This window comes from Monosiga brevicollis, genomic scaffold (genome assembly GCF_000002865.3).
Source record: "Monosiga brevicollis MX1 MONBRscaffold_9 genomic scaffold, whole genome shotgun sequence".
Lineage (NCBI taxonomy): Eukaryota > Choanoflagellata > Craspedida > Salpingoecidae > Monosiga > Monosiga brevicollis.
The window spans coordinates 53,319-67,003 of NW_001865046.1; the positions used below are offsets into that span (position 1 = coordinate 53,319).

The following is a 13,685-nucleotide window of genomic DNA, read 5'->3' on the forward strand; positions in this document are numbered from 1 at the left end:
GAGATAATCCACACGCTTCCGAGATACATAGACCTAGAAACAAAAGCGTACCCGGTTTGAGAGAAAGACGTGACTCCACCATTTTGGAGCGCACACCACACACACACACACACTTCAGAACGCGAATTTTTTTTTTTTTTCTGGCGCTTGTGCTTCTTCTGATCCAGCCGTCGTCGTCGTCGTCATCGTCATCGTACCCTGATACCGGACGCCACGCGTGCATGTGTGGTGACCTGATTGTCATCGCACTGGTATTGCATTGGCGGTGATTGGGTGGGGGCGAGGGGAGCGCAAGTCTCGCCTCAAAAACGACTGTGCAGTCTTGATCATTTGAGCGGGGTCGGCGGGCTTGTGGACCAGCGGGAGGTATGTCACAGCGACACTGACGCTCACCAGGCGGAAACCCAACCGAGCAGGCCACGACGCCAGGGCCCTTTTCACACGGCCTAGCCAGCCAGGCTCGCTTGAAATCCTTGCCCAGACGCTGCCGTCACCATCAGCTCCACGCGCCAGCGCCATGTCACAAACACCTCAGCTGCGCGACCATGTCGGGGCCAAGCGGCGAGCCCTTTACCCTTCAGAATTGGCTTTGCCGCTGGCCGACGCGCCCTCAGCCACGGTTCGTGACCTGATCGTCGTGGGCTTTGGCCAACGTAACATCAAGGGCAAGACGCTGCGCGCCGTGTTGCTGGCCCACCCCAATACGCATGGCGTCATGTGGAGTCGCCGTGTCCATGTCCAAACTGACGAGCCCAGCCCTAGCGCCGTTGCCGCTGCAGAGCAGGCTCTTGCCAACTTGGCCGCCACCAGCAAGCCTGCGCCTGCGCCCGCACCCGCGCCCGCGCCCGCACCCGCTGCCGGGGCGGCCCCAGCCCCACTTGCAGCCTCCACCAACAACACACCTGACCCTGCTTCTTCGCTGTCTGAAATCCCGATACCCGATGTTGCCGGCCCGACAGACCCCGTGATCTCGGATGTGACCGATCTCTTTTTTGAGCCCCCGACGAGACCAGACCTCGTGCCTTGGCCCGATGCCCCCTCTTCCACTGACGTGGCGCCGTCTCAGGATGGTTCGCCTGCAGCCAAGCGAACAGCCACGCCATCTGTCACCTTTGATGCCTGGGGCTCGGCCAGTGAGGTCTTGGCCACTGCCGAGATTAATCGAAAGGCGCCAGAGTTCACCTTTGTTCGCACACTGCCCGAGAGAGATGCATTGGATCCTGTGACACTGTTTCAACAGTTGTTTCCAGACAAGATATTGGATCGTCTCCTGCACAGCACCAACGCCCAGCTCAAGGGCGGTGCGCCCCTAGCTCGCAGTGAGCTCATGGCGTTTTTTGGCGCCACCCTGCTGTCCACAACGGTGCGGGGCCCCGTGAAGCACGTCTGGGAACCATCAGAGACCCGCTTTGAGGCACGCCTCAAGCTCGGAGACATCATGCCTCGTGAACGCTTTGAGGCCGTGGTGGCTGCCTTGGCCCTGGCGTCCAGTGCAGATGATGTGCAGCCCCCGGGCGAGGATGAGACTGGCCCGCTGCTAGAGGGTTGGCAGCTTCTGGACGAATGGAACGCCAACATGGCCCGTGTCTACAGTCCATCACACCTGATCGGCATCGACGCGTCCCAGGCAGCGCGGCGCTCCTTTGCCGATACACACATTCGTATTCAACACGTGCCCTGCGTCACCTCACAGGCTCACGTGGTAGCATGTGATGCCGTGACCAATGTGATACTGGCCATGGAACGTCTCGAGGGTCCTGCAGAGCGTGCTGCCATGGGTAAGGCGCGGGCGTTTGACGATGAACACGACCCTACCACTGCCAAGGTGATGCGCCTGACTCGCAGCTTGCGCCAGCAACCCGTGCCCCGGGTGGTCGCCCTGGACAGTGAGCTGTGTGTCCCACATACACTGCGGGCCCTGGCCACTGCCGATTTACACGCGTGCGTGGGAGTGCAACAGCGCGAGGGCCATTGGCCGCCTCAGATCCCGGGTTCTGAAGCACATGCCTTTGCCACACACCAACCTCTTGGTCTGCTCTCTGGTCGCCAGGGCCAAGTGGAGGGCACGCCCTTGCATTTGTATGCACTGAGGCGACCAGGACAAACATCACTGCTACTCTCGACGTACGGCTCACTCGCACAGACGGGTGCACCTCGCCAGTGTCGGGCTGGCAATGACCTCATTACATACCATTTCAACGCCCCATTTGAGGACTACGTGGCGGGGCGGGGCGCCGCTCATGCCGCGGTAGGCTTGTGGGAAGCTGAAGTTCAAGCCGTGTTGGAAAAGTGGACCACCGCGTCGTGGCTCGGACGCCAATTGGCAAGCGTTTTGACGGCTTCGTTCATCAACGCGTTTTGGAGCTTTCACCGTGATCGCCCGATGGCTCGTGGAGTCACGCTGACCGCGTTATTGGCCGTGTTTCGACACGATCTGGGTGTGGCGCTGTGCCGCGATTGGCTTTCTGTGCGGGAGACACCCCTTGCCCCGACGGCCAAGCCGGTCTCAGCTCCCACACCCACGCGCCGCACTTCGTCGACCGAGGGCGCCTTTCGCGGACCAATGGCCAACGCAGCCTCATCTGTGCTGCACGTGCTTCGGCCCGTGCCCAAGCACGAAGGTGTGCAGCCAGGCAAGCGAACCAAGGCGGCCGCACAAGCTTGTCGGTGTCGCGGAGAGGGATGCACCAAGCGCGTGCGCACGTATTGTCAATGTGACCGCCGCCTGATCCTGTGCAATGGCTGTTTTGCAGTGCACATGGCCAATGCTCTCCGTCAACACTCGCCTCCGCTGGCCGCGCCTTAGTATTCACTCCCAGGCATGATTGGCGTCACGGGCGCGCGATTGGTACACAAGCGACAGCGACCATCTTTTCGTCGGCAGCTCTTCCTTTTTTTTTCTCCTTCTTCTTCGGTTTTGGCTCCTGTCTTTTCGCTTTTTTTTTTTTTTTTTTTTTTTTCTTCTTCTTCTTCTTCTTCTCGCTCTCTCTTCTAGGTGTTTTTGTGTTTTGGCCACCGCTTTCCCCGTTTATGTGCTTGCGCTCTGCAAGCCTTCTTCTTGCCCCCCTCCCTCTGGGACAGAAGGTGTCGGACGGGAGCGTTCTTTGTGGTATCGCAGTTGTCGTCGCAGTAGTAGTTATAGTAGTAGTCGCACGAGTGGTGTGCGAGCTCTTTAAGGCAAGGCAAGGTTTGACTTGGTAGATCATGGTTGCAGCATCGATGGTGCACGTTTGTGTGCTGCCAAACACAATTTTAGCAGTTTATTCAGCGTGTGCGACCTGTCCTTCAAAGACATTCTCAAAAACCAGCAGCCAAACCGCACGGTAGGGGAGGGAGGCATGGCTTACTTCGGGCAGTGTGGGACTGACTTCTTCTACACCATGCACACAAGGCTTTTCCAAAAAACGAGACTTGCACCAAAAAAAAAAAAAAACGCCATTGCCGTTGGAAGTATGTGCATGCATGCAAGGGACGTCCGCTGTGCAGTCAAGCTCGTGGCAGCTGGCTGACCAACCACAAGACTCCTTTTTGGGCCCAACGGCCTCAGCAACGATCAGATCTCCGAAGGGAGCCACACTGGGTGGGGGTCTCTGGTGTTGATGCTGGTGTTGTTGCAACGGCTCAGGCCAATCCTTCCAAAATTTCAAAAGAGAATCATTTGACTTGAAAAGCACGACGTCGTCTCTGCCTTTTCCTCGAGTCGGACGAGCTATTCTTGCCCCGCTTGTGCCGCTTGTACCGCCTTGACTCTATAGCGCCCTGCCCGGTGCCCTGTCTTGACGATAATGGAAACGGCATCAACCCTTCATCTCGAGGTGCGTTCCAAAAGGCCTTGCTTGCACATCATCCACACCTCGCCGTCTCACGCCGATGCCTTTTTGCGCAGGCGCTGCTCTCGCAGCAGGCCGAGTACCGTGACCAGCAGCGCGCCGCACTTCAACCCGTTCAGAATCTAAACACAAGAGGTATGCAGTCAGCACTACTCCAATGGCAGTCGCCTAGCTGCCTCGTGTGCTGCCCTGCATCGACCTGACGTGCATGCACCGGTGCAGGCCAACGAAAGCGTAGCAAGAGTTTTCGACAGACCAAACACGATCATGTGGGCGAAAGCCCTCTACGACCCTCGGTATGCGTCCCTTGACCAAGCCTCCTCCTCCCAGAGCGCCCAGTTCTGGATCACACCTTGTTTTCTGACCAAAGATTGCCATGCCGCCATGGGTGTAGCCGGCTCGCTTAGCCTTTGGGGAGGAAACAAGCACAGCACAGGCCTTGCTGCTGCCCTCCGCACCCATACCAGCTCGGCTGGTACAGCCCACCTCTTTGATGCAGCGAAACAATGGGTCCCGCGAATCTGTAGACCTGGCCCACTTTTTCATGCAAGCCTCTCAGCCCCAACCCAAGTGGCGACCGAACCATCAGGATGGCAAAACTAGCACAAGCAACTCCTCTCTTTCCACATCATCCATGTCGTTGACGCGACCGCTGTTCCCCACCGGGGAGGATCCCAATGAGTCTCTCCCTCTGCGCTGGCCCGAGACTCAGAAGCAGGGCGGTGTAACGGGGCCCACGATCGCTCAGCAACTCTCGTCACGGGGCGAGCGCTCAACCACAGGAACACGGTCGACCGCGGAACCTCAAACCAACACTTCTACCTGGACCACTCGAACAGATCGCTCACACCTCGGCGCCTCGATGGACTTGAACTTGAGCAATGACTCGATCAACGAAGAGCCTACCCTCATGGCTCGCACCAACACCATGTGCAGCATTGCCGAAGGTGAGCCGGGCCTGACATGATGCTGGCCAAGCGCGTGTTCACAAGCAACCGTGCCTCCCTCACCGAATGCCCGCCTGGCCATCTGCCATCTGCTTCTGCAGGCTCCGTTGACGACGAAAACATGGTCCAGGATGCGCTCAAAGTGGAAAATAATGCGGTAAGAGACAAACCGGTGACAAGCAATGACGCAACGCGCACGTTTGCAGCGACTGGCCCGCTGCATGATCCTTATGATCCACCATCCCACCCCATTCCACTGGCTTCGCTCCGATTGCACCTCCAGCTTCAGCAGGAGAATCAGGCTTTGCGGCGACAGCTGGAGCAACTGCAGATGCAAAACAGCCGCCTGCGAGTGGTCAATGAGGACCTAATGGACCGCATCACAGCTCTGACCATGCGCGACGGCGCTGCTGAAGTCTAAGCACAAACTCCTCGGGCGCAGCCATCGTCGTGCGCGCCCTCCTGTACACTCCCAGACTTATGCCCTTGTTCAATATCCCCCCCTTTTTTTGTTCTCCTTTTAATGACACCGTGCCCTTGTTCTTATTGTCGTCGGCAGTTTTCCTCCTCCGTTGTTGTGCATCTGATGGCCCAGCCAGCCAGTTTCGCTTTTCAGCGGTAGCTCCCCGCGTCTTCCTACCACTGGACTGTTCACTGCCACGGCAGCTCGCCTTGCCAAGACAATCGAAAGCGTCACCGACCCAAGGCACCCGGCACACCTCCAGCGTCCGGTCCTGTGTAACTCCTCCCCGACACTATGTTCATCTTCTTCTCATTTATAATCACAATTCAACGTTAAGCTCTCCTTCAAATATACATCTTCTTCATCTTCTTCTGCTACTTCTCGTTCGCTTACATTTTTTCCTCAAGCCACTGAGCGTCATGGAGCCGGCCGATGGCAGTGGTAGCGCTGACGCGGGCTTGGAGCAGCCCGATGCTGAGCAGCTGATTGCAGTAGCGGAAGGCCAGGATGGCATGGCAAGCTTGGCACCCGAGGCTGAGCCGATGCATGTGGGGTCAGATGAGGTGGTGGCAACCCCCGAGTCACCAGCAGCAGAAGCCTTGGCCCCACCCGAACCGAGTCATTCGGGCGTCGCCGTGGATAGTACCGAAGAGGAGGCTGCCCGCGGCTCTGCTGACATGCAGCCATCTGTCGATGACCCTTTTGCCCTGGGACTGGCTTCAGACGCTTTGACGGCACAAGACTCGACCATGGCCCCAAGTGCTGAGGCAGATGCGGCCGCCCAGCCAGTTGAGCTCACACCGCCTGCCGCCCGGATAGCTGAGAGCAGCGACCCCGTAGCTACAGTGCTGGAAATGCATGCCACCATTGATCAGCAGCCTCCCACATTGGCAGAGGAGCTGCACCAAGGGCTGGATAGTGCGGATGGGATGGCGGACGTGGCCTTGAGTGACGGTGAAGAAGAGGATGCTGATGATGTTGCCTCCAGCTTGGCCATGACAGCTCCCTCTGAAGCCAGCTTCCTGGCCGGAGGTAGTGAGGTTGCCCCATCCCCTCACCTGGTCCGAAACGACAGCCGTGTCTCCACCACGAGCAACCATTTTAACCATGCCGCCACTGACTCGAGCCACAGTCCAGGGCGCCACAACTCGATCACCACTGCACCCGGCCGCCCAGTTTTGGTACGTTTGCTGACCTCGCTGCCCTCGATACCAGCAGTACCAGCCCTGCTCATGACCCAGTGCTCATTTCAGCGCCCTTCGCCCCTCGTTCCTATTCATGGCTTGCCTGATCCATACCCGCAGCAAGCCCCGGCATCCCTACTGGCTTCGGGCGACTCACGCGCAGCTGATGCCCCGGAGGCAACGAACACCCCGTGAGTGATTCGAGGCTGCAAGGGCATCGCTCAAGGCCCTGCGCGTTTGTTTCATGTTGTCCTTGTATTCTGATTGTGACATGCTGTTTTCCTTGTTCCCATTTCTTCCCACTCAGGGTGACCGAAGCCCCTGACTTTGGTGACGTCCGTATCCAAGGTCCGATTCAAACGCCCCTGCGCATCAGCTCTCCGTTTCTACCCGGGCGACATGCTCACCTCCCGTGGCTATGCGCGATGCGGTACAGCCCCGGACGAAGATAATGCGCGGACCGCGAGGGCGGCAGGTCAAGTCCGGCGCGAAACCGTATTTGAACGCGCAAGCCTCCAATTCCGTTCTCTTTACAACGTACGGATGCCCCCGGCCCAGAAGCACACATGCATGTTAATTATTGCCCCTTGATTCCAAGACGACCTCGGGCCAGGTGGATGAAGCTGCTTTGCCGGGCCCGGCTGGTTCACTCGTGACATTTTGTGTCCCCCGTACACGCACAGAGCGCAAACAAGCCCGTGGATGAGGAACTGGACGCATTACACCAGGTTTGTTCAGAACTCTCCCTTGCAGACCTTAGCATTTTTTTTTTTTTTTTCCAAGACTTTTTGTTCATCACTGATTTGGCATTGTATCCATAGGCTGTCAATGGTCGCCGAACGCAAGCCAAGGAGATGGCGATGGTCCTTCGCAAATACCAGCGCTGCATAAACGGCAAGTCTCATCCTCACACACACCGTGCTCACCGTGGTCCCTGAATTGTGCTGACATTGTAGCGCTAACCGCTCGATAGATCTCAAAGCAGCCGAGAAGAGCATGAGCCACTTTCTCTTGACCCAGGGCGTGCGCGTACGTCCACGGTTTAACCCGCTTCAGATGCATCCGCGTCTCACTTCGCGCTTGCCCGCTTGTTGCCAATCGCAGACCCCGGGTCCCATTGGCGAGTGCATGCAAATTCTAGGGAGCACCCAGCGGGTATGTCGTGACTGGTGTGCCGTGGCTTCAACCCCGCCCGCACTTCCACCTTTCATCCCGTCTCAGTGTCTTGTACGATCATTTTTCTTGCTCAAACTTTGAGTTTGCTACCTCTTCACGTTGTTTCCGCCTTTGGTCGTGTTTCTGACAGACCATGGGGCGAAATGTTGAAGACCATACTCTTCCGGCCCTGGCCTCGGCCTTGGAGCAGCTCAACGTTTATCAGCAACGGTACGTCTCGTTGAAGCCCTTCCCGGCACCTACGTGGCCTCCGTCTGGTTGCGTCAAAGTGTTTGCTTCAGGATATGCACTCACTCCGACTGCGCACAAATACGGTAGCGTTTTGCCACCGGTACAGGCTGCCGCCAAGGCAGCCTCAAAGGCCTTCGTGCAACACGAGGCGGCCAAGGCCGTGGCCAGCAAGGTACACTGCTACAGCGGCGCTCCTTGCAGCAGCATGGTGACGCTCAACGTGTTGCTCTCGCTGTGGCAATCTAATGCAGCTTGGACTCTCTCTCCCTGCACGTAGGCTCGACAGTCAGAAAAGCATCGCGAGGTTGCCGAAACTCGTGCGCAGGAAGCCGAGCTGGAGTTCACCCAGCGCAAGGATGATGCCCGGGCTCGCAACTTGATTGTGGAGGATCATCGCATCCAGATGCTACTCAGCCAGCTCGAGGCCACACAGGTGGGTACATGTTGCGCAACGTGTTCCTTCAACTCGCTAATATGCCCTGCCTGGCCGATACTAACAGTCTTCGTGTCCCGAACAATCGTCTTCTAGCGGGCCTGGGGTACTGTTTTGAACGATAATGCCAACGCCCTTCTGGTAGGTACTTCGTTGAAGTTCTCCTTCTTGGTATTTATCTGTTTGCATGTTTCAAACCAGAATCCTCATTTGCAATCGTCATTGCGCATCTTAGAGCGCCGAGGCCCGATCGAAAGCCACCTATACCGAAGCGGCTCACACGGCCGTCCTTTAAAGCGCTTCAGTCTTAAGTAATTGATCTCAAACCAATTTTTGACGATGCTCAGTGCGGTGGCCTCCTTCCTGTCTTGAGGACGTGCTCGTGTTGATGGCCCAGACAACGAGAATGGCCTCTGATTTTGCCACAGATGAGCTTCTCATAGCATATCAAACATGACCCCGACGCAGAAGGTATTGCGTGCCTAAATGAACATCTTACCCCAAAGCTCTCTACCTTTTCCTCGTCGTCGTCATCAAGTAACTAGACCGTTTTAAATCATGACCTCGAGGAAGTATTACTGTCTTGTAGAGAAAGTCTGTTCATAAGAGGTTCAATTTTGAGGCATGAGCTTCAACAAACATTCGCAATGTGACTTGCACTGGCGGCGAGAAGCGGCCACGTTCCCACGGGCGACGACAGCGAAAGTGCCAACCATAGAAGGATCAGCAACGGTAGCCGCATCAAGATCAAGATACGTGGAAAAGAATAAAAAAAATCAATGAAAATACACAAAAATTATTGAAAAATTATCACACCCATTTTGGCACAGCAGCCGACTCACTCACATACAAAAGAGTCTCGACGACTCATCAATCTTTCTGCATCACACGGGGGGAGGGCACGAGGCGCGCTGTTTACTCTGTCTTTGGTCAACGCTCCAAGATAACCACAACACAAATGACTTGGCCATTTAACACGAGGCCCAGCCAACTGGAACGGGACTCGGCGGGAACAATGGACAAAACGAGGCCATTAGAAACAAACATGAAAACACTCAACGAGGCCCAGACCACCAGAGGGCGCCTATGCAACAAGGAGGGAGGCATCAGCCACAGGACCGGCCAAGGCAGCACTCTTGGCAGAGGCCTGCTGTGCAATGGCCTGCTCGCGAGCCCGCGCCTGTGCAGCAACGAGTGCCGGGTCGATCGTCACGCTCTTCGTGGCGTTGTCAGTCTTGTAGATACCAATAAGACGATCCGCCAACTAGAAAAATAAAACGCAAATCACCGTGCCGGTTGTGTGAGGAGAATACTGCCGAGTTGCATCGCGGCCGTCAAGACTACGAGGGCCAGGCCAAACCTACCTCGAACATGTTGTTGCGCAGGCTAATGATGATAAACTGGGCGTTTTTGGTGCGCTCCTTGATATAGTTGGCCACGATAGAGACGTTCTTAAAGTCAAGCGCGGCATCAATCTCGTCCATGACGTAGAGTGGCGTGGGCTTGAAGTGGTGCAGGGCAAAGACCAGGGCCAGCGAGCTGAGCGTCTTCTCGCCACCAGAGAGGTTGGAGATGTTCTTCCAAGACTTTTTGGGCGGGCGGACCTGCGCATGTGCAACACCGAGAGGAGGGTGGGCGGTGTGAGAGGTTCATATGTTTATGTGCTGCACCAGAGTGGCGTATGTGACGAAATCAGAAGCCAAGAGGCGAGCACGTACCGAGAACACGATGCCCTCTGAGAAGGGGTTGAGGCGATCAACGAGCTCAAGCTCGGCATCGCCACCCAGAGTGATCATTTGGTACATCTCCTTGAGCTTGTTTGTGATGATGCTGAAGCCGCCCATGAACATGTCCAGACGCTGCTTGCGCAAGTCCTCATAATGTTTACGAACGCCATCACGCAGCTCGGTGACCTCATCCAGTTCCCCCACGCGTGCTAGGTAATCCTTCTCCTTCTTGTAAAACTGCTCAATGGCGGACATGTTGGGTTTGCGGCCTTGCAAGCGCTCCGAAAGAATCGTGATATCATACTCGAGGGCATCCTTGTCCAGGGCAAGCAAGGCGGCCTCATCCAGTGTCTCGAGCTGAGTGGGAGCTGCCGACTTGACCTGCTCCGACTCTTCATCCAGCTCATCCATGTCTTCATAACCGATACTGCATACCAGCCAAGAAGTTGGGAGCGGGTGAGCAGAACGAGTGAAGGAAGACTCAACGCATGGGCCACAGCCAAGCACGTGCAGGCAGAGTAGTTTGTGAATGGGGCGGGGTGATTTACCGGTGGAGGCTCAGGCCGGAGAGTTTCTTTTGCCAATGCTTATTCTTGGCTGCACTGTCTTTCACTGTTTTGGTCAGCTCTTCGACCTGGTGCTCAATGTCAACCATGGTTGACTTGAGCTGCGACATGGCATCGAGGGCATCATCATGGGCTCGCTTCAGCTCAGTCAAAACCTCCATGTGCTCTTGCAGCATGCGCTCGGCTTCTTCGCGTTGCTCGATGACCTCGATCGCTCCTTCCTCAATCTCCTTGAACGACTCTTGCAGCTTGACCAAAGCTTCCTCATTTTCAGCCAGTTCCTCTGCAACAAATTCAGTGAGTCAGGAGTGGCACGAAAACAGCCCGCTTGTGTACCGTCCTTTTGGAGCCCCGACGAGGTGAGGAAATCATTGACTTACTTTGGCTCGCTTCAACGCGCTTGGACAACTGGGTAGTCTTGCGCGAGCATGCCTTGCCATCAACAGCGCCACGGGTAATCTGCTGCTTGAGGTCAACAATGGCTTGACGCAGGTCATCGACCTTGCTGCGCTTGGCCTTGAGCACAACACCACCCACGTTGGCAAGGGCCTCCTCGCCATCCCGCACGGCCTGCTCATACTCGGCGGCGCGCTGTTTGGCTTCTTCAAAGGCAGCTTCGAGTTGAGCAATTTCCTTTTCAAGAGCTGCGCACTGCGCGACATCCTTGGAAGCAGCCTTGCTGCGCTTGGTGAGGTCCGCAATCTGGGTTTCGAGAGCACCCTTCTTTTGACCCAGGTTCGCAATCTCCATCTGGAGCCGCTTAGCCCGAGCCGTGCAATCAGCCGCCTGTTCTTGAAGCGATTCCACAAGCTGGGACAGCTGTTGCTGGCGTTGGCGCAGGTCGTTGAGCTCGCGAGTCAAGGTGGACATGTCGGTTTCCATCTCTTCGAGCTCGCGCTCGGAAAGCTGCGGTGTCAGGGAGGAGGACATGCCACCACGCATCACCTTTTTGCCACCACCGGACATGGTACCCGAGGTATCAATGACCTCACCCTTAAGGGTGACAACGCGGTGCATGGCACGCGAGCCCTGGTAAAGACGACACAAAGCGAGGATATGAGCATCATGTTGCGAGCAGACTAAGCAGTCAACCCCCTCCCCGCCCCCCCGCCCCCACACACACACTCTGTAAAAGGGTCAACACACCTTGTATGCCACAGTTGTGGCCTGGTTGAGGTCTTTGGCCACCAACGTATCGCGCAGGGCCCAGTAGAAAGCCGCGACAAAGTGCTGGTCACGAGGCTGAACCAAGTCAAAGAGGCGTTGAGTGCCCGAGGGTGCGGTGAAGGCAGCTGCGGCACGATCAGCCATGGCCGTGATCTTCTCCATGATGATGAAGGATGCACGGCCTACGTTGTGCTTGCGGAGAAACTCCACGCACAGCTTGGCCTCGCGGGCCGTGTCAACGACCATGTTGTTTAAAGCGCCGCAGGCCGTGGTGACGGCAACGTCGTAGGCATCGTCAATGGTACCGAGATCACCGAGGCGGCCATGGAAACCACTGAGGTTGTTCTTGGCCGCAAAGCGCTTGAGTGCCACAAGAACGGCACTTTGAGCCCGAGACGAGGAAGAAGCTGCCCGTGCCTCCTCAAGCGTGACGCGCTTTGCGTTGCAAGACTGTTCGAGGGGGGCCAGTTGAGCCTCGACATTCGCCAGCTCCTTCTTAGCCTTGCCCAGCTGCTTGAGCACCTTGGCTTCCTCCTGCTGTACCTCGGCCAAAGCCTGAGTCTTGGTTTCTTCGTCAGCCTCGGCCTGGGCAGGGAATACAAACGGACAACATTAGCCCACGCACGTCACCACGAGCATGATTCGGTGCGCCTGTGCTGATTGAATCGAATCGAGGCAAAAACGCAAACAAAACAAAACAAAACAAAAAAAACAAAACAAAACGAAACGAAACAAAACGAAACGAAAAGAGCGAGGCAGTGTGCAAGTACCTGTTGTTGGCTCTGTTGAGCAGATTCGAGCGTCTGTGCCAGTTCGCGGCTGCTGCGGGTGAGTAGCTCGAGCTCGCCTTGCTTCACCTCCAGGTTGGCTTTGGCTTCGGCACGGGCCTGGCTGAAGGGGGCCAGCGCTGCCTGACGCGTCGCGAGCTCGTCTTGCTGGGCCTGCATCTCGCCTTGAAGACCCTCAAGCATCTCTTCAAGACTCTTCTCTTCGCTGTCAAGCTGCTGCTGGGAGGCCTGAAGCTCTTCTTGCCAGCGCCCGCGGTCTTCCTCGAGGGCAACGTCCCGGGAAGCTTCTTGATTGAGTTGCTTCTGGTCCTTGGCAATGGAAGCCGTCAGCTTCTTGATCTTGTTCTTGAGAAACTTGTGCTCCTGAGGGGTGATGCAAACAAGGGTTCAGTGCAACACAAGGACGTGAGTTGAAGCGTCGGTGGCGATCGAGTAGGTCCGCCAGATGGGAGCGTAGGTGTAAGAGAGACAGCGGACAAAGTTTTGTTTGTGTGTGGATTGGCAGCAGGCCAAGCGTACCTCTTTGTGTTTAATATCCTTGCGTTCAAAGGCGATAAAGTCGGCCTTGGCCTGCTCGCAGGCTGTCTGCAGCTGGTTGACCTGCTTTTGTTCGACTTTGAGCTCTTGTTCCTGCCAGGCAGCAAGGCGGGGTGTAATGAGAAGCGGTTAGTTATGGACGTGAACGTGGGCCAAGGGGTTAGGCCAGGTTGAGAACTGACCTTGATCTTAACGTCCTTTTGGAGGGCGGCAAGCTGAGCGCGTTGCTCGCTGGCTGACTCATTGACCTCGTTCAACTTGGTCTGGGCGTCTTCGAGCTGCTTGGTGCTCTGAAACTGAAAGAGCTGGTACAGCTTGGATTGAAGCATGGTCAGCTACAATGGGATTCAAGACCGAGTGAGGTTGCCATGAGATCAAGAAAACGGAAGGGGAGTGGTGAGCCAGGGCGTGGCGGGGAGGGGCGGCTCTCCCGCGGCAAGCGACAAAGGTGGTTCGAACCTCATTCTCTTCTCCCAAGTAGGCCTCGGCTTCGTTCTTGCCACCCTCGAGCTTGTTCTTTTCCGTCTCCACAACCTTGACGCGGGCCAACTTCTCTGAGCGCTGTTCGTTGAGCTCGGCCAACTGGGTCTCGTCCTTGACAATGTCTTCCTTGAATTGATTGGAGCTGCAGCAGGT

The 13,685-nt window shown here is 56.5% G+C and overlaps 2 protein-coding genes across 2 annotated transcripts; one reads left to right on the forward strand and one right to left on the reverse strand.

Moving 5' to 3' along the window:
- Nucleotides 1–517: 517 nt before the first annotated feature.
- Nucleotides 518–8,592, forward strand: MONBRDRAFT_32249 (uncharacterized protein; the record flags this gene model as incomplete). The annotated part of the gene is made up of 21 exons (XM_001745418.1): nucleotides 518–2,703; nucleotides 3,257–3,323; nucleotides 3,756–3,815; nucleotides 3,887–3,965; nucleotides 4,053–4,126; nucleotides 4,225–4,777; nucleotides 4,879–4,934; nucleotides 5,061–5,192; nucleotides 5,648–6,421; nucleotides 6,545–6,615; nucleotides 6,732–6,772; nucleotides 6,861–6,961; nucleotides 7,108–7,152; nucleotides 7,246–7,318; nucleotides 7,398–7,453; nucleotides 7,529–7,579; nucleotides 7,731–7,810; nucleotides 7,919–8,003; nucleotides 8,109–8,264; nucleotides 8,361–8,405; nucleotides 8,500–8,592. 21 exons carry the CDS (start codon nucleotides 518–520, stop codon nucleotides 8,557–8,559), a joined length of 4,845 nt encoding a protein of 1,614 aa, XP_001745470.1. The 3' UTR covers nucleotides 8,560–8,592.
- A 756-nt stretch (nucleotides 8,593–9,348) lies between these two features.
- Nucleotides 9,349–13,665, reverse strand: MONBRDRAFT_25081 (uncharacterized protein; the record flags this gene model as incomplete). Its single annotated transcript, XM_001745559.1, has 10 exons — nucleotides 9,349–9,528; nucleotides 9,629–9,868; nucleotides 9,983–10,418; nucleotides 10,540–10,840; nucleotides 10,938–11,586; nucleotides 11,704–12,309; nucleotides 12,495–12,875; nucleotides 13,032–13,142; nucleotides 13,232–13,384; nucleotides 13,509–13,665. Coding segments are annotated over 10 exons (3,213 nt in total), but the record flags the coding sequence as incomplete, so codon positions are not given.
- Between the last annotated feature and the right edge of the window lie 20 nt (nucleotides 13,666–13,685).